This window comes from Embiotoca jacksoni, unplaced genomic scaffold, assembly GCF_022577435.1.
Source record: "Embiotoca jacksoni isolate LCO1_2020_lvr unplaced genomic scaffold, fEmbJac1.0.p SCAF_1, whole genome shotgun sequence".
Taxonomy (NCBI): Eukaryota; Metazoa; Chordata; class Actinopteri; family Embiotocidae; genus Embiotoca; species Embiotoca jacksoni.
In genome coordinates this window covers 19,686,528-19,707,237 of record NW_027185229.1, presented here as the reverse complement: position 1 = coordinate 19,707,237, position 20,710 = coordinate 19,686,528, and the positions used below count along the sequence as shown (strand labels likewise).

The following is a 20,710-nucleotide window of genomic DNA, read 5'->3' as shown; positions in this document are numbered from 1 at the left end:
TAGGTCTTCAGCTGTCTCACTGGACTGTCTCCAGGCTTGCAGAGTCATCAGTGGACCTGAACCTGAAGCTAATGAGGTGGAGGCTGGTTCCTTCCCTGGACCTGGACAAAGTGGTCAGCACAAAGTGTCTTCTTCTGGGCGCGGGGACGCTGGGCTGCAATGTGGCCAGGACTCTCATGGTAAGAGTGGAAAACCAAATAGATTGGTGGACAAACTAATAAAGTTAAACTGGAATTTGGCACACAGTTTTGACAGTTTGAAAAATTATATTTCAAATCATGGATTCCAATTTTTTTCAAAGATGCTGCATCGAGTTTTTTAACCACATGTATTGGTCATATCTGATGCAGTAGCAGGTTGTACAGACTGTCTACGTTCTTGCTTACTACATTAGTGTGACCCAAACAGTAACTTATTTGACTGCTGACAGAAGTGCTCCTGAGTCAGTGCTATGCCTCTATATTCATGAGGGTCTATGACACGGGCAAACTGTCAGAAATTGACAGCGGCGTTTTTGAGACAACGATAGTAGCACGAAATAAAAATGTTTTGTTCTGTGCACAATGTTTTCCACTATCTCCTACCAGCAAGTAAGGTCAACAAAATTTAAATACTGTTTAGTGAGAATGACACTTTGAATTTTCCCACATTACCCCAAAACTGTATCAGTAAAGTGATTTAAGTAGGAGCTCAACATGTTGGAACAACCTTGATGCAAAGATAAAATCATAATTGTACTCCTGAAGGAAGCAGCATTTACCAACCTACCTTGACCATGCTGTCATATATTAAATATTTTAAATCTCTCATTTTGGATCCATACCAAAAAAGTGGCATGTTCTTTGCAATAAATAAAGATGCAGTGAAACAATTAAAACATGCTGCTTCTTATGTGCTTTAGACTGTGACATCAGAGAAAAAAAAACACATTAACAGATGTATATATGAGTGTTGAAAGTTTTTCATTGTACATGTGGGCGCTACTGGCATTCACAAAGAGAAATCAGAAGTAATAGGTCAGAATCTCATCTAACTTTAATGTCTCAGCAAATGGAAGCTCAGCTATTTATAAGTGAGCCAACTGTCCACGAACTTTCAGAAACCACTGCTGTTACATTGCATTACATTACATTTCATTTAGCGGACGCTTTTATCCAAAGCGACTTACAATAAGTGCATTTCAACCATGAGGGTACAAAACCCAGAACTGTTCATGCCTCTTCAAAACATGCAGTTCTTTATTGTTAAGTGTCTCTTCTGTAGATTAAGCATAATCTTTTCAAGATAAACAGAACAGATAACCTTCCCCTGAACTGATCTGCTGTTAAAACTTCCTCTGAATTATTTTAAGCTTGTTTTCTTTGATTTATGACATCTCATATTTCATTATATATTACCAGATTAATTTGCAAAAGATTAGATTTTCTCTGCTGGCCTACTTTTTTTGTTTAAATATTTTGAAACAATTTTTAAAAGGTATAATGCTCCTTTGAATTCACGTCTGTGTCCTCTATTGTTCATAGAGCACTCTCTCAGACAGTTTTTCAGTCAGTGTTGGAAAAACTAAATTCCCTGGTCATTTAAAGTCTGGCAAGAATTTGTGTTCACAGAAAATTATATTGATGAAAAGCATTTCGACTAGAACAATAAGGTTGTCTCGGCCTGAACACTTATGCATCCATTATTTTGGAATTAAACTTGAATGTCACTAAGTAATAACTTTGAAGTGCACATGGGGCGCACTACCTCACTCATTGCCACTGAAGCTGCTTAAAGTGCCACTTGGGTCAATTTGCATGTCATTAAATAGCAGCTACGTATTTCAAATTAATGTGGTAGAAAAGATGAACTGGGTTTGTTTCCTTCGTTCTCCAGGGATGGGGAGTGAGACACATCACATTTGTAGACAATGCAAAGATCTCGTACTCCAATCCGGTTCGGCAGCCGCTCTACGAGTTTGAGGACTGTCTTGGAGGAGGGAAGGCCAAAGCCATAGCAGCTGTTGACCGACTTACCAAAATCTTTCCTGGTGTGGTGAGTCAAATTATAATACTCCAATTTTGAATATGACACCTCTGTCACTCCTCATTTGTGAGAATCAAATTATTGATTTTTTTTTTCCCCCAGGAAACCTGTGATGGTGTCATCTCGTTATCAGTCCTCTTTACTTTTTCTCAAGTTGAGAAATATAAAGGTTTTTTTTTCCTTTATGCAGGAGCTTTGGCAAAATGTAATCACTGTAAAAATGCATTACCATTATAGTATGACTGATCAGATCTGAGGTGTGCTCACCAAATGATGGAAAAAAAATGAAGAGTTGTGTTATCTGCAGATTAATTCTGCCGGTTTCATTACTTTGCTGACTAATGCGTGCTCTGTGGGGAGATATCTTGATATATAAGCAAATTAAAAAGCAGTTAAACACCCACAGCATGGCTCTGTTTTGCTGTGAAAGACAGCAGCCCTTATTATGAGGCTACTTGGAAATGCAAAAAAACGAAATGCATATTTATAAAGTGAATCATGTGTACACCCGTGTATGTGTACGCATTTCATTATAAGATGATTAACGTTACTTCTGCCTGCCTCCCAAGATACGCTGTATCTTGTTTGTTAGATCTGTAGCAAAACCGAAATGTAAAAATGACAAATTGATCAGGAGTAGCAGTAACTTCTGGTGTCACTGCTGGTTGCTTGGTAATCTTGGTAATCTCGATGGCAAACTCTACCTTTAACCATTTGGTCACCTTTTCAGATATATTTCAGGATTCCATGTGTGGTCTGGACCCCTGGTTGTGGGTCTCTTATAATAGCCAGGATTAAAATGGCAAGGGATGCTCGATCAATTGAATGAAGTGAATTGAGGCATCACCTTGGAGTGGAATGAACTTGGACTGTTCAGATCCTTTTTCAGATGTCAGATGAAGGCTTACCAAGAGTTCTGTTTTGGAAACCAGAGCACAGCCTCTGTAATGAACTGTTTGCAATCTCAGCTTCTCGTCAGCTTGTGATTTTTGAATAAACTGACTAAAAGCAGACATCTCGGTACTCTCATGTCCCCAGTCTCCTCTTCTGTCACATCACAGTCTGATCCTTGAAATGAGATTTAAGCCTCAGTTTAAGATATTGATTTGCATAACTTGCAATTATGACTCAGTAATAGGTTGTTCCTCAAATGAAATGCAATAGCCTGGGGTAATATTGTCAAGAAGACCTGCTCTTTAAAAATGGACTCTTCCCATAAATACAATTGATGACTGTCTTGTCATCAACCATGTCCAAGTCTCTCACTCTGCCCTCCTTTATTCTTCTGGGAACAAAGGAGAGAATGAAATAACTGATGTACAGCACCTGATGGATGGCTCTGTGCTGTCATGATGGGTCTAGACACTTAGGTTGTCTGCCCTGGACACTACTTGCATCTGTACCTGCTCCTATTTTTATCAGTATGGGTGTTTGCCCGTTTCCTTCTCCTTCCTGCTTTTGTTGTTTCTACAAACACAGGGGCATCAGGTGCCAGGTCGAGAGATAGAAAGAAATGTGAGTGCAGCAAGGGCGCCGAAAGCACAGAAATACATTAGTTGAACTGTGTTCATCAAAGTCACAATGTTGCTGCTTAGCAACACTTATGTCAAAGTAAAGTGTGAATTCAGGACTTGGTGAACAGCTCCCACTCCTGAAATGTGAAGCGATAAGGCTTGACATCCACTGATTTAGTAAAAGTGGCATTTCTTCTTGCAAAAATATCCCACTTCATCTATGGCCTTTTCTGTCCCTCTCTTGACTACAAAATTACTCTTGACATTTCCATTTGCCTCATGGTTGAATATCCAGCCCCTGGAGATAGACGTAGCAATATAAGTTTGGCATTGGACAACAAAAGACTTTAAGTGACTGAACCCCCAGAGGCTCAGTCTCACATATTACATTTTACCTTGCCATGTTTCTGAAAGGACTTTTAGAAACGACGATTTAAGGGCTTTCTTTTCATTTACTGTTCACGTATACTGGAGATCTAAATCCACTGTGGTCCCTATTTTTTATGATATATGTGTCAGTCAGCAGCCAGCAGAGCAAAAATACATACAGTATTTGACCCTACATAAAGATAATTTCTGTGTTGGAAATTTCCTACAGCCTAAAAGCATTTTCTATTAAAGGGACCTGTTGGATATAAAATCTGGAAAGATGTGAAGATTACTCTGATTACAGTGTAGCCCCTGGTCTTTGTGCCAAGCTATATGTATTTAGTAAAGAACTATATTAATTAAAATGTGCTGCTTTAAAGAGTGACTGACCACCCCCTGAAAAAAATTTAACCTTTTAATTTTGATGCTTTAGACCAAACACAGGACAAAGTATAGCTTAAGGACCATCTCAATCTGGCCAGTAAAGTCCATAAAAAAAACAACAACACAAAATTAAAAGGATAAAAGGCAGCATCATGTTGATGAATCTTAAGGCGAATGATAACAATGAGTCTGTACTGCTATTCAACTTGATTCCAACAGAGAGTCCGTCACTGTCCACATTTAGATTGGACTAAAATAGACCGGAAGTCAACTCTTGCTCACCTGAAGTGAAAAATTAGTTACGTTAGTGGTTGTGATGTCAGAATAAATGCTTATAAGAGAAAAGTTTACTTTGAAAGTTACTGTACGTTTTTGACCAAGAGTGAACATTTTAATGTAAATATTTCACCACAAGTGTCTGTTCGAAGGCAGTATGTTTGATATGATGCCAAGAGAGTATTATAGTGTTAAAGGACTACAACATATTTAGACCAAAAATACTAACCCTGCCACAAACGTTTTTCTTCATTCATTGATGTGAGCATGTACACTAGTGGTAAATATACAATTTTGATAATTGCAAAACAATTTGCCTTGACTCCATATTTCTGACATAATGTGTTTCATCAGTGACCTACACAGTATGCAGTGGTGCATATCAGACAACTGGCAAGATGTAGACTAATTTAAAAGTTGCATTTAAGCGGATTGCTTTATGCAAGTAATCTTTCCATTGTAACCTCTGAGTTCACCAGATTGACAGATACAGCTTGTTTTTTTAAACAAGCATTACATTACATTACATTTCATTTAGCTGACGCTTTTATCCAAAGCGACTTACAATAAGTGCATTTCAACCATGAGGGTACAAAACCCAGAACAACAGGAATCAAGGAAATACAATTTCTTCACGAAAGCCAAACTACAACGTGCTATCAGTAAGTGCCATTTTAAGTGCTACTAAAGTTCTACTGTTCAAGGTAAAGTTGGGAAGAGGTGTGTTTTTAGTTTGCGGCGGAAGATGTACAGAGTTTCAGCTGTCCTGATGTCGGTGGGGAGCTCATTCCACCATTTAGGAGCCAGGACAGCAAACAGTCGTGATTTTGTAGAGTGTTTAGCTCGCAGTGAGGGAGCAACAAGCCGATCGGTAGAAGCAGAGTGGAGGGAGCGGGCTGGGATGTAAGGTTGGACCATGTCCTGGATGTAGACTGGACCCGATCTGTTCGCAGCACGGTACGCAAGTACCAATGTTTTTGAAACAAGCAGCCAAATAGCCTATTGTAAAGCAATCTGTCATGTCTACCAAATTAATTTAGCTCAATATAATTCAGCACCATGTGTTCCATGATTTAATTCAATTGTCCAACGTGTTGCCCTCTGCTTGCTTTATTCAAGTCAAGTCAAGTCAATTTTATTTATATAGTGCCAAATCACAACACAGGTTATAACAGAACGTTACAACATCATACAGAGGAGCCCAACAATTCAACAATTCCCACATAAGCTTTTTTTTTTTTTTTTTTTTTTTTTTTTTTTTTTTTTTTTTTTAAATCAATCTGTGAAAATGTAACATTTGCAAATACCCCATTTAAAATAAAATTATTCATATCAACAATTGTACTTTGTTGCGCATACAAAAGAAGGATGATTATGAATACCCCAGGGATTTGTAAAGTCTACATGGGTACATGGGCTTGTAGCAGTGTCCTGTTTTTTTCAACCTCTTTGACACTGTGTTTTTCTTCCTTTTGCAGAATGCAGAGGGTTATAATATGAGCATCCCCATGCCTGGCCACCCAGTGAATTTCTCTCAGGCTACTCTCTCCCAGGCCCAGAAGGAAGTCGAGCAGCTGGAGAAGCTCATTTCAGAGCATGATGTGGTGTTCTTACTGATGGATACGAGGGAGAGCCGCTGGCTGCCTACTGTAATAGCTGCCAGCAAGAGGAAGGTAGGAGGGAACAGTACATGATGTACAATGACAGTAACGCACCAGTGGGGTTGGGTTAGCAGGTGGTGGAGCAATTAAAGCTCCCCTTACAATATTTTGCATATGAAGAATGAATGAGCTCATGACAGGCGATGTGAAAGTGGACATCTGCAATGAAGTACACATGAGAAATGATCATTAAAGCTGCTGCAGTGTGGCGCAGTGTCACAGCTCATGTTAACCTCTTTTGTTGCCACAGAAAAATTATGTTTTAAAAAACAAAACACTCATTAATCTACTGACCAGCAGCAGTTAACAGATGGAGTTAGAAACTAGCTGGTGAACAAAATCAACCATCAAGCACATATATGCTGCCTTTAAATGAGCTTGTGTTTACACTTTTTACAAGAAGAGTGCTGAGGTCCGAGGTCGTAATTATCACAAGATAGAGCTAATACACTGTCAGCATGCAAGATTTGGTCAAATCTTGCATGCTGACAGTGGTGAAAAGAGGTGGTGAAAGAAGGAAGCAAGACGAGAGCCACGGGACTCAGATGGGGAGCCACTTCCTTCAGAAAGGACCCTTTGGAGAGAGGGCCGAGAAGCCACACTTTTGGCCCTAGCTAAGAAAACGTGCCCAGACTCAAGGAAATAGCAACTTCATAGATATGTTAGCTGCAGATGGTATCAGGGAGGCGTCCCTGTTCACCGCCCTGCCATCAGGAAATGTTGCTAGATAAGGGAAGAGACATCCATTAGTGGTGGTCAGTGATGAGCATGCAGCAACCCAGATGGTCCCCGATGGAGGTGCTGGAGGTGTAAAGCCTCGCAGGTTCAACTCCTGCCTGTTAAGATTCAATTTTTTTTTCAATTTGCGTTTCACATGATGAAGCTAAGTAAAAAAAAAAATAGTTTCAAATACAAATGTGTTATGTCCTTGATTGGTATGTAATGATGCATTGTGGTCACCTAGAATATGCCTGTTTTATGCACTTTATTATTTTAATAGTATTTTGATGGTGGTACTGAGGCAAATTAAGGAAATTGAGACAATAGATTTCAACAGATTTGCTTGCTCAAGGGTTACATTAGACCACGAGCCATTGTGCTGCACTGTCAGGAGACATGAATTACTTTTTTACATAGATCTTGTTTCACTTCCTTTATGCTTGAATCTGAAATTGGGAATTCCTTTCCCTTTTCTTCCAGGAAACTGGAACCAGGGCACATTTTCTTTTTACCAGTTTTGTATTTCATTAGTTGCCAGGCAACATTAGATTTATTGAACATTATGTCAATAACTCAGTGGTAACACTGATGCAACCTCTATATTGTTGAGTTTTTTTGTTTTTTGTTTTTTTTTCTGGACTGCTGATTAAGGTTTCATCATCTACTACTTAGCTGAATGGTTTTTTTTGGGCCATTTGTGCCGTGGGGGTGTTTCAGACTGCACTGCTAATTAGCAACATTTCTTTGAACCGTTTCTCTGAGAGTCGTGATGCTTTCAACATTTTAAAAAGCCTATTGATGTTGTATTCCATTGCTTTTCTGAAATGATTCAGTACTTTGTAGCCCCACTGTCTGTGTAAAGCAAGCCATTTGGTTCATTTGATTTGGTTGAAACGTGCTGTGTTAGTTCAGGAGAAATTTAAAATGTCCCTAATCAAGCCAACCTTTTTTTTTTTTTAATCGTTTATGTAATAATCACAATTACGATGAAGCACCCCGATTGTTATCTTTCACTCATCAGCTTGTGGTGAATGCTGCTTTGGGCTTTGACACGTTTGTTGTGATGCGCCACGGCCTGAAGAAACCTCCCGTCAGCCAGAGTGTTTCCACAGGGGCAGACTCCTCCCCTTCCTGCTCCTCGACTTCCTCTTCATCCTCCACGCCGGGCCGTTCTGCACCCTCCATCCCAGGATCCTCTCTGTTCTCCAACATCCCTGGATACAAGCTGGGCTGCTACTTCTGCAATGACGTTGTGGCACCGGGAGATGTGAGGAAAACACACAGGCATACACTCAAACTCACTTAATGCACTCAAAATTAACACGCATGACAACGCAAGCATTTAAGAATATGCATGCAACAGGTTGGATTCTTTGAGATGTTCTCTCTCTTGATAGATGCATTGTTTTTTACTAACAATGGATTAAATTACTACTTGATGTGATCTGTTTTAGCTCTCAAAATCCCACTGTGTACTTTTTTTCAGGAGTTGGTGGAAACCAAAACGAGAGTGAATTTTGAACTTAAATATGTTGAGTAGCAAGAAACACGATTCCATATGAATATTGCTCTGTGGAACTGTTGCAAAGATATTATCAGTGGTTAGTTTAAAGGTTGTTTTACTGCCCCCCAAGTTAAGAAAAAAAATCTATTGATGCAGGTTTAAATTGCAGGTTTTAGCCCAATGATTGAGATTAATTTTACATTCACTAGGAGTAACATTTAAATTGTCACAGGCTGCATAGTTGTGACATTAAAAAGAAGGGAAGAAACATGACACAACCTTTCCACTTGTGTGAAAATCACACGTCTTTCACCTCCCACATTCTGCCTGTGTTCCCTAACAATCTTTGTTTTTCTCTGTGGTCTTTTTCTCTCTCATGACCTTTTGATATGAGTAATGTATAAAGACCATTCACTGGTTATTAAAGTCCACCGCCAATTGTTGGGAACTTGTTCCATTCAGTTCTGAATTCTCCTATAAAAGCTATGTGGCTCTGGCTCACAGTCACAGATTGTAGGAATATTAACATTTAAATTATGGGCTCAGCATGCTCTCACTGAATTCTGAATGCAGATATGAGTTTAACTTTGGTAAATTAATTAATAGAAAGTTGTAAAATAATATAATGAGAGCATTGTTTTAAATGTGTGGATGCCATAAGTTTACCTTTCCATTTTGTTGACTTGTTGATCCAGCCAAGTCCACAGTGTAATATCCTGACCAGTAGTGGTCGTCGTCGTCGTAGTAGTAGTAGTAGTAGTAGTAGTAGATGAAATGCCATGCAGTTTGATACAGACATTATCGGTCCATCCATCTATCCATCCACTAACTGCATTGTGGAAAGGCTGGAGCCTTTTTCACTGATTGACACTGAACCACAGGTTGCCACTCAAGGACAGAGCTACATTAATGGTCCCATTTATAAACATAATATGGCATTACTAAAAGTCCATAGTCAATGTGTGGCAAACAGTCTGCAATCAAAACCTTGGCCACTTTGGATAAGAACATCAGCTAAAACCCATTTGATTGGTGGTAACCTCCAAAGTTTCTGCTCTCCACTTTTCGCCTTGCACTGGAGGAAATCCACTTGATTTTAATGTGTTGAATTTTGGGTTTCTGCATTGATGTCAGGATGTGATTCCTCATATTGATGTCATTAGTATTTTACTATTGCCAGCTGTTAATGCCATTGTTATATTTTGTTGTAAATAGTCAACCAGGGATCGGACCCTGGATCAGCAGTGCACAGTCAGCAGACCAGGCCTCGCCATGATTGCTGGAGCCCTGGCTGTTGAAATGATGGTGTCCATTCTACAGCACAGTGAAGGGTAAGCGCAATAAAAGCTATATTGCCGCGTTATTAGGAATTATGCTGTAAGGAATAACTTTGTGGACTTACAGTCTGTTCTGTAGCTTGTGTCTCTGATCTGTAGCCGCTGGAGTTTATCTGTGCAGTGTCACACAGTCACGTCTTTTTTCACTTGTGCTTCTTCCCTCAGGTTCCCTATTTCTGGGATAACCACCTCTTAGCATGGTTCTAAAAAAAATACCCCCTGCTTAGAAAAAGGTTTTATGTCACACTGCAAACAACTTGCTTTTAGTTTTTTTCCCCCAGCAGGCTCCACATTTTAATCTTTATCTTTATAAAACGTCCTAGCTAGCACTTTTAGGAGGCAGGCGCTCACATACTTTCATGAGAAACTGTGATTACTAGTAGCTCTCGGAAGTGCTCTAGTCAAAGCTTTGCCCTACCTCACCAGGGGCTTAAAACTAAGGGAGATGTTTCCAGCACTGCTGCAGAGATCTTACCCCGCACTGTAGGTAATATCTGTAATTTGGCTGTGGCACAGATCCCATCCCCCACCCCTTCCTTTTCTTATTTTTATGCTTCAAAAGCTCTAAAACTGAGCTTCAGCCAGCTTTAATGTTCGCTTGGCAATCTGTACTCGCTCAATTTTTTTTCTAGACACAGATGGGGATGTTTTCATGCCTATTAGGTATGCAGTCATGTATGTGGGTGTGCCTTTGTGAAAATGGACTAGTCTGTGCCTTTTTCAGTATAAATCATACTAAAGTGGCTGCTTACTCAGCATGGTAAGACAGGCATTTTCTCTCAGAATGTTTTGAGACATTATAAGCTGCTCCAGAGATGGGTTTTTTTCTGTCCTGGATAAAAAACCTTAGAAAGCAATGGAGAATGGAGAGTTTTCATGTGCTCTCTGTACCCATTTGGTTGTGTAGTTCCTTCCTTTACACTAAGATCTGCCCCTCTTGCATTGGCCCTGTCAGAGTTCTTGTTTTTCACTTTATAGCTGTATTTATTTCATTCTTTATAACCCCCATTCCGCCATCTCTTTATCCCCTTGAAGTCCCTTAGCTAGCTTTCATATGCAATCTTACCTTGTAACAAGCATGGGCTTTGGAAACATAGGTACATAAGGATTAATGTTGCAGCTGCTTGACAGACATTTCTGACTTTGCAAAACCACTGTCAGCTCAGTGGGAGACGTGGTATTCTCATTATTGTTATCCACAGAGTACAATCTTTTAAACCTGTCTAAATGTTCTGGAAAGCAGAAGCTCTCACATGAAAAATTTAATATTTTGTAACACTCAAGCAACCACGATCTCTAAGTGCTCCAATAGGTTACCAAATTCAGTGGCATGTATTGGTACAATTTCATTTACAGTGTGGGTTTGCTACAGTTCTGTGTCATAAATGAATCAGCATGCATTAATATACATACTTTTCTGTTACACATAAATTGTGTGATGTTGTGGGATTTGTTTTTTAGGGGACACGTACTGCAATTTTTAAAAAGGCTTTAAAGTTACACAAGTTATTATTACAGTTATGTGGAAAAAGAATAATGAATACAAATTTGTCTTTATTCTCTGTCTCCAGTGGCTATGCAGTGGCCAGCAGCAGTGACGACAGAATGAATGAACCTCCCACCTCCCTGGGTCTCGTGCCACATCAGGTCAGACACACAAACTCAAACGTAATCACATTCATAAAATTTGTGTTTAATGCTAAGAACTCTCTGTGCTATACCCATACACTGTGGTGTTACAGTACTGGTGCTCGGAGCGACAAAAAAGGACCAAAAAATTATTTTACCAAATGGGTCACATTTAATAGACCTATAAAAAGTAAACAACATTATACTGCATATTAAATAAAATTCAATTCCAATTATATATTCCCATTAAGAAGGCGGAGTGGTGTTTCTAGTGATGAACAGAGTGCTTTATGGTGATTTGAGCACGTTCCAAACGTACAGTTGAGCAATCAGATTGCTGGGTTGGAACTACTTGTTGTATAATGGAGTATAGAAGATGACTGCATGTCTGAGTGTTTCAGGATTGAGCACATCAAGAACAGGTCATGTTTTAATCATGTTCTACAAGTAAAAAGGGTAGCTTTTGTCACTGACGTTGTGTACTGCTGCATATTTGCTTAAATAGCACCTTACTGAAAATGAGACGGCTACAACAGTTGTTTGTATGGAAGCTGTGACCTGTTTTGAAGTTGTATTTAGTGGTAATTTGTCCACCTTCATTTAAATATATGTAGTAACCACATTTTTACATCTGATGTTTTTTGCACTGCATTGCACAAACGTTTCTGTTCTGGACATTTTAATGGTTGCCTCGTGTGTTTAAAAGAGTAAGAATCCCATTTACTGAGACAGGAAGATATTTTATTGCACGCAAACTTCAGCTTTCTATTGCATTATCTATAATAATGAATTGTATTCAGTGCTTTTTACATTTTTAGGCTTAGGGTGCAGGATAAAGTCTTGTGGCTTGCCACAACAGAAGATGACTAGACTTGAATTAGCTGCTGTCATATTGACCAAATCCGATTCCATCTCATAGATCAAGAAAACACAGCAGTTGAGGTCAGACAAGACTTAATGGAAACAGTGGGAAGACCATAATTAAACACATACGGATAATCAACGGGTTAGTTGCAGCAGGTGATACTCCCAGTAGAACTGTGGAGAAGAAAGTGTGCGTGTGCGGATATGGACCTTTGTGTAGCAATTTTCCTATGGTCTGTCTTCGGACATTGTCTTTGAGCATGACTTAATTTTTGCCCTAGACAGTTTTGTGGAGTTGTTTTAAACGGGTCTGTGTGTTTTTATAAAGATCATTTGCCCCAAAAACCTTGGATGGATATGAGGTTGGATTTATAAAGATAGTGGCACGAGAAGAGCAATTAACCTTTCTTCAAAGCTAGTGTATTTCTTTCATGAATGTATGATTGGATTTGATTGAAAAAAAATTCGAAAAATATAAGTATTGTCAGGTCACATATAGTGAGGTCAGAGGCAAGACTCTGCTCTTTCAGTAATTACCAAGAACAAAAACATAATATTCGTAAGATTAACTAAAAAGTTCCTTGTTGTCAAAGGCCTGGATGCAGCCCAACTGAAAATGCATGTAAATGGTACAACCTAAGTTTTCCAAGACTGCTTTGCCAAACAGAATTTTTTTCATAAGCACAGTTAATGTCACTGAAATAATAATTATATACTATGGGCTTGGGGGAAGGGTATAGTCACTTAATAGAGGAAGACCTGACCAAACTGTGACCCTTAGCCAAGTAACTGCCTTATCTCAACACCCCCATTTGCATCATCATCAATATTGTGGCATTTGTTTGGCACCTCTGCTGCTCGTGGTATTTCGACTCAATAACCCATCGAAAAATGGCAGGCAAATGTGGTGTGTTCGTGTACAGATAGAGACAGACAAAGGGTGAGATAATGATGAGAAAAAAAGAAAGAGAGAAACCTAAAGTAACTAATCCACATGAGGAAGGAGTGAATGTGTGTGTTTCCAGTGTTTGTATATATCGCGCCTGTTCCACCAGCAATCTCGGCTGCAGTTTTGGAGTTTGCGGCTGCCGGCTGTTTTTTCTGTGGTGCCACAGTGACAGCTTGTGGTGACGTAGAAAAACTACACAATATCTTACTTGTAGCCAACTGAACAAGTGAGTGCAAGTATATCAACATTTTTAATCGCTATAAGCTTTTTTTCACTTGTGAGTGTAGGATAATTGTAGCTGGAATTTTTTTTATTTTGGTCTTAAAAAAAAATAATTCAGTCTGTCTCCCTGAAATTCATTCCATAGTTATCTCTGAAATCAATGGGAATTTTGTCCGCTTGTTTTTGGGTACATTTGCGTGTCTGAACCCAAACTAAATCGAATGATCAACACTAATGGACAACAGAAACCTTTTGTAGGTGTTAAGTAACAGCCAATAAAACAGTGCACTTTTATACGGACCCATGCCAAGTCAAATCAAATGAATTTATCTGGCCCAATATCACAAGTCATAGATTTGCCTCATGGGGCTTCACAGTCTGAGCGGCAAACCACACTCCTCCGACCCTCAGTTCAGATGCTCAAACAAACCTTTAAAAGGGAAAATCGATGATTTATTTTATTTTTTTCAATAAATGTAATATTGTAATATGGATGAAAAGAAAGAAAAAAATTATAAATAAACTGTAAACATGTATGAAAAGTATGATGTAGGAGGAAAGTAAGGCGCCTTCTAGGGGCCACCAAACATGCACATTGACTAGACATATACTTTCAAAGCTGTAAATGTTCATTGTCAGTGTGAACCGTTTGTCTTTGTAGGCAGCAATAGGCTTTACCTTCTTAAATAATACAGGTCTCATAGGCAGTGCTTGAATGACTATTCATTTCCATTTTCCATCATTTCCAAATAAAACTGGACGTCTGTACTCAGTATGCTCTCTATAAAGGCTGTGTAATATTATGTAGAGCTTATTGTCTGTTCAGGTCCATCTCACTTGTTGCAGCTCACCCATTGGTCGGACTCGCTCATCAGCCTTTCATTTGTTCCTCATTCACTGGACATGTTATCTCTAACATTTCTCTTGACACAATAATGTTATAATCATACCTCCTGCTTATTGCAGTTAGATTATCTTCCTTGTTGTTCCTGTTCCTGTTTTTTTATTCTCCTTTGCCTGTCCTTGAATGTGCCACCTTAATTGAAATGTTAAGCATGGAGATGAAAAGATAGAAAAATACTGGAAGGGAATAAAGAAAAGGAAATGTGCTGTGAAGATGTAATAAAGTGATTTTAAAAGCACTGCACCAATTGTACTTCACTTTCAGGCATACAGTTTCAAGATGATAGCCTTCAGTTACCACAGAGTTGGGGTTAGTGAAAAGTTGGCTCCATAAAGAAAAAGTAAAATCGGGGTGCTTGAATATGTCATGACGTTTGCACCCAAACATCCAAGCCAGGAATTAAAAGCTTTTAATTTCCACCCTATGCACAATAATTGGTCGTAAATATATTTGTCCATTTCACCACCAGATAATTATAGTCAGGAAGTCATTTCATGCTCTGGTCTAATGTGTGTCGCAAGAAAACATAATTGCATGAAGCTTTTATTAAAAAGCAGGAGGATGTGAAGGGAAGTGATGAAAAGAATATACAGTATATATAGTAATTAAGATAATTAGCCATAATTAGTATTGAAGGTTTTTCAGCAGTGAGAAATGTGGTGGAAATGTTTCACTGTAGCGGTTGCTGCCACCAGAGGGAGCTCTCTGCTTTATTATTCAATACAGAAAAAGCCAAAGTCAAACTGCTGGCAAATCTCCATTTCATTTCCATGTTTACTACTGTGTTGTTGTTACATTTACGTTTGCTTACATGGAACGAAGGCATCATGGGCATTAGATACAAATTCAAGACTGATTAAGTCTCTTGCTAAACACAACAAAATCTCCCACCAAAATCTGCTTATTTTTCCCTTTTTTTTTTTTTTTCCAACTTGTGCCTTTCTGGTTAGACTTCACATTATTCAAATGTGCTTTTATGAGAAAGAAAAAAAAAAGTGTTTTGTTTTAAGAGTGTTGATTTCTCTTCCACAGATCCGGGGCTTTCTTTCGAGGTTCGACAATGTCCTGCCTGCCAGCCTGGCCTTTGACAAATGCACAGCCTGCTCACCCATTGTAAGTGGCACAAATTGCAAGTGAACAGTTGTTATTTTGTTTTAAAATCCAGTTTTGTAACAGCACTGTTTTAATGGCAAACTCCAGTTTTCTTGAAAGATTGAAACATAGATACAGTCGGGGAGGTTCTGATTTACTTATCAAATTAGATTCTGTTACTATGTGACCACATTGTTTTGAAACACAAATTGCAGCCTTAGCAGAAATAAGGGGATTCCCATCGCTCCCATTTCCACATTAAGTCAGTGTAGCTGTGGTGTTGAAATGTTGTTCCTTGAGGAATACTGAGGAGACACACACAGAAAAGCTTGTAAAACCATATGGTAACAATCAGGCAGCAGTTGCTCATTGATGTCAGTAACTGTCGTATGAGTGGAATTAGCTCCCACCACTGCCGTGTGTGTGTGTGTGTGTGTGTGTGTGTGTGTGTGTGTGTGTGTGTGTGTGTGTGTGTGTGTGTGTGTGTGTGTGTGTGTGTGTGTGTGTGTGTGTGTGTGTGTGTGTGTAGAGAAGGGTTGTTGAAAGGTCCATAAATCTTAAATCAGCCAAGTGGGGTGGGAGAAATTGCCCTTAGTGTTTTTTTACTGCTTTGTCATTGGTCCATAGCCAACTGGTCAATGTGGCAAGCAGCGTCCAGCGATGTGATTGGTTGGAGTACACTGGTGTAAGACCAGGGGAGGAGGGATAGAAAACCACAATTTATGGAGGGAGAAAGTTAAAATAAAGAAGGGGAATTCAGGGGGGTTATATGTCGAGGAAGTGCAGAGCTGAAGAAAGGGTGTTGTGATGAGTGGAGGGCTGGTTCGCTCTCCCTTCATTCTCCCCCGATCTCAATGCAGTCTTTGTGTCTATGAAGAGGTCATAAAGCCCCAGATCTATCACTTTCATGTCAAGACAGAGGGAGAAACCAAGAGGCGGAGGAGGGAGGGAGTTGGCTAACTTGCGCACTAAAGTTTTCTCCACCTACGCTTTGGAAAAAAGTATAGCGTTCCACCCCATTTTAAGGCGTCATGTTTCTGCCTGTGTGACTGATGAGATTATTCACTCTGCACAGAGGTTTCATATGGTCTGATGGGGATTGGGTAAAGGCCGTGTAGTCAGGAACAATGGCCAACATGAGGAAAGACAATTCTTTGCAAAGGCAGAAATAAAGGTTTTGTAGTGAATATGTTTTAATCCCACCCACACATCTTTACCCTCTCTGTTTTGCATCTGCTTATCGGCCTTTCACTCTTTTCTTTTCAGTCCGCTGTTTCACTTCTCCTGCTTTTCCTCTATTCTGTCTTACCGTCGCTCCCTTCCTGCTTCTTCTTGTCCTTATCTCTCCCCCCTTTGTGGGTCCCTCTGTCCATCTATCCGTGCGTTCACTTTAATGTGTGTGTGTGTATGTTTCCGTCTTTGTCTTCAGTGTGTGTGTGTGTGTGTGTGTGTGTGTGTGAGCAAGTGCATGTCTGTCTGTGTGTATTCCTGCCGCAGTCAGCTGTGTGCTGCCAGGTCACTATGGAAACAAAACAATTCAGCCCCTGTCTGGGCTGGAGCAGTTCCTGTAGAGTTGGAGCTTTTCACTCTGTGTGTGTGTGTGTGTGTGTGTGTGTGTGTGTGTGTGTGTGTGTGTGTGTGTGTGTGTGTTTCCTAATTCTTTCTGGGGCTACAAGCCAATAAAACTGCACGCCAGAGGGTAAATCACAGCTGACGTGGCTTTGTCTAAAACCATGCCAGACACCTCGTACTACAGCTACTTGTACACACTACCACTATTAATAGCAAACTTTTTTTTTTAACATTTGAAGTACAAAGTCTTGAAAAAACTCTGAACTGGTCACTAACATAGTTTATCGTGTTCTTTTATTAAGGTGCTCCTTCCTTTGAAACCTTTAATGACGGGTTTGTTTTATACTTTAAGTAAATTGTTCTCACAGAAAGCGAGTTTCAGTTTGCAGGGACCACTCTATTGTATTTTGGTTGAGCATATATTCCTGTGAGGTTTTATGAATATGAACATTATTGCCAAAAATTAAAACCACTCAAAAAAACTAAAATATGTTTGACATGAGTGATTGAAACTGAGAATTGTGTTACAAGATTTATATCATTACATTAAACACTCAAAACATGGCTCAATATAATATCTGATGTTAAGTAAGTGCAAGCAAAAATAATATAACAGAAAATATGTTCTTCTAATTTCAACTATGTATTCTAGAGCAGAACAGTCAATGAATGATTAATGCATTTTCACACCAATGAGACATTTTAACTGTTTTTACATATACTTTAGGCATGTATATGGTGTACAACTACCACAGAGCATTTACTACATATACTTTAAGACCTGGGCTTCCTGTGAAGTGTGCCGTTCCTCTGAAATACCATAAGGCCCTAGGGGCCACACTAATGAGTTGGTAGGGAGTTTTTGTGTTTTTAGGGCAAGTGTCTAACCTGGTGTGATGACCGTACATGTTAACAGGGGAAGTCAAAGCCACTGAGTCACCAGGAACTCTTTACTCATAGTACTCAGAACACAGTGATCGTGATATTATGGCAAAACCACTAACTTGGAACTGTTTTTTGGAAGCATTTCAGTCATAGTTGTGCGTCAGCCAAATCTTAAACTATTTACTATACAATGTTAGCTCGACCTACAACTAACAGTTATTTTCACAATCAACCAATATGTCAGTTATTTTCTCACTTTAGTTTGTGGTCGTACAAGACTCTCACAAATAGAGACAAATTTCAATTAGAATTTTCTAGAGCCCAAATTGACTATTGAAAAAAGTTAGTTTTGGTCCACCAACAGGCCTAGTCACAAAGATATTCAGTTTCCTTTCAGAGAAAACTGGCAAAAAAATACATGGTATTTGGGTAATTTTGGCTTAACCAACAATTGATAAAAGGGTAGGGGATTAGCAGAATTGTTGTAGATAAATATTCTGCTCTTGGGCTCATCGACTTAATACTGTTAGCTGTAATATTCTGAAAATTTCCCCTCACATCCTTGTTAATACTATTACCAAGAAAATAATGTTGCCAAGTTGAATTATAAATACTGGCTATAGTTTAATTCTATGTCCAAAGCATCTGCTATGCCGTACATACTTAGAAAAAACGTTGATCCTCCATTTTTTTTTTTTTGTATGTTTACAACCTTAGTTAAAGGCCTTCTGAGCCACCAGGACCACCCGATGTTTGATGTGTTCAGGGATGCACACATGCAAGCACACACACACACACACACACACACACACTGCCTGTTATGTGTGATACTTTCAGTTAATGTCCACACACAACTTCAAAAAGAAGACATCACAACTGTCAAATAAAGCTTGGGGAAACATTTATGTGGCTCCATACGGAAGGAAGCAAAAGGACAAGTTCACACATGTGCATCCCATATGTGTGTTTATATGCATATATGTAGCACACCAACTAATCTAGGTGATGGTTTGTTGGTGTGTTTGTAGGTTGTCTTAACTGGTGCTACCCGTCAACAGCATGTGCTCACTATTAAAACCCATCAGAATCTTTTCTCTTTTTGGTCTCTTCCTTTCTTTGTGTCTAAACACAGTGCAAGGGGCAATCAAATAGTTTAGAGACTGTGCATATAACAACCAAAACCATACCCGATTTAAATCTGTCTGCCATCCACGTCACAGTAGCTCCGTTGTGCAATAATTTACCACTCCCAGTGCTCCTGCCATTTGAGATTCCCGTTGGGTCTCCTTCACATTGTCGAAACTGTGACCCTTAAGCTTAAATCTTATTTTAGGAACAAATAAGAGTTGCATGGAGCCAAATCCAGCGAGTAGAAGATGTATGTTTATGTTTCTAATGAATATTTCCCACAATGCTTTTACCACAGCAAGAATATGTCACAGCATTTATGTATCACAATCTTCACTCGTGCTAGAAAGTTTACAAACCCTCTCCAACAAAAGTCTTGATATCATTTGCTCAGTGCTACTGCGTTACTAACAACGTAATTACATTTTTACTGGAAACAATGTAAAACACTAAACTGAACTGTTAAATGTCTTCGTTTTTCACGGTGGTATTGATATGAAGTGAGTGGTATAAGTGTGTTTTGTGAGTGTACGAGTGTGTCTGTAGAGTGACTTTATTAACTATCATAACATCATCACAGATATCAGGTTGCTTTCTGTGTTATGAATAGCTATATTTCAACAAAGTGGGTTTTGGCCGTTGGCGTCTCACGTAACTGAAGCTGTGGATGGAAGTGGAGAATCAAAGAAATAAAAGAAGGAAGGAAAGAAAGAAAAGAGAGGTTGAAAAGATGAATGAGGGACACATTCGTGTGTATTGTGTGTGTGGTGTGTCTGGCTCCAATACTAGACGCCAGGTCGGTCTGCGAACACACGCATACACACACACACACACACACATACACACACGCACACACGCACACAGGTAGTGATGCACACAGCGTGTTGATGTCTGAAGCAGAGGTAACCCTACACCTGCAGAGGAGGGTCTGTGGGCGTCCATGAAAGGCTTGGCTAAGCTTAGGAAGGTAGTTGGGAGGGCAGAGGATCCGCGCGTGCACGCGGGCGTGGAATTTTGGAGAGGTGTGGGTATTTGAAGTCTATACTGGTAGGAGATCAAGGTAAACGCTGCAGTGTGATTGCAGAGGTGCTAAATTGTGGTGTCCATAGAGGTTGCGTCATAGAGCCAAGACCGATCAAGGTCAATTTTTTTTTATCCTTTTTAAAGATAATTATTTTTTGCTTTTATGTAATCATGTTTTTGTTTTAAGTGGATGCCTTTTCTTAAGATGCGATGCATTAACATGACCCACCCCTTCGCCAAAACCCTTGCACGAATTTCTTGGGCTAGATTTTATATTTTAACCTAAAAGTAATGTAAAACATGCATTTATGTTAGGAAACCTATTTTACCATGTGAATGCGACCTTCACTGTTTCAGCTCTTTTACCTGAGTAAATTGAAAGCACAGGCTCTGGCATCTGGTCTTGCTGTAGGGTAAAAAAAAAACAGTAACACAAAGGATCTTCACCAAATTGTTCTCTTTTTCTGTCGCTCTGAATGTTCTAAATCATTACAAAAAAGGATTGTGACATTGGTTGACTGGTGCTGTTTACACACTGATTTTAATAAAATGTAGAAGTGTAAAACTTTGACGTTATGGTATGATACTTAACATGCACCTTGAGCCAATACAGCAGTATCATTTCCTGTGGTCTCACTGTTTACCAATTACA

The 20,710-nt window shown here is 39.3% G+C and overlaps 1 protein-coding gene across 1 annotated transcript in view; it reads left to right on the top strand.

The window, feature by feature from the left end:
* Positions 1-20,710, top strand: part of atg7 (ATG7 autophagy related 7 homolog (S. cerevisiae)) — a 61,653-nt gene that overhangs the window by 10,530 nt on the left and 30,413 nt on the right. Inside the window, exons 11-17 of the mRNA XM_069146230.1 lie at positions 35-179; positions 1,876-2,034; positions 6,047-6,241; positions 7,971-8,216; positions 9,669-9,784; positions 11,362-11,437; positions 15,391-15,471. Coding sequence (XP_069002331.1) covers positions 35-179; positions 1,876-2,034; positions 6,047-6,241; positions 7,971-8,216; positions 9,669-9,784; positions 11,362-11,437; positions 15,391-15,471 — 1,018 coding nt within the window. The remainder of the gene's footprint in view (positions 1-34; positions 180-1,875; positions 2,035-6,046; positions 6,242-7,970; positions 8,217-9,668; positions 9,785-11,361; positions 11,438-15,390; positions 15,472-20,710) is intronic.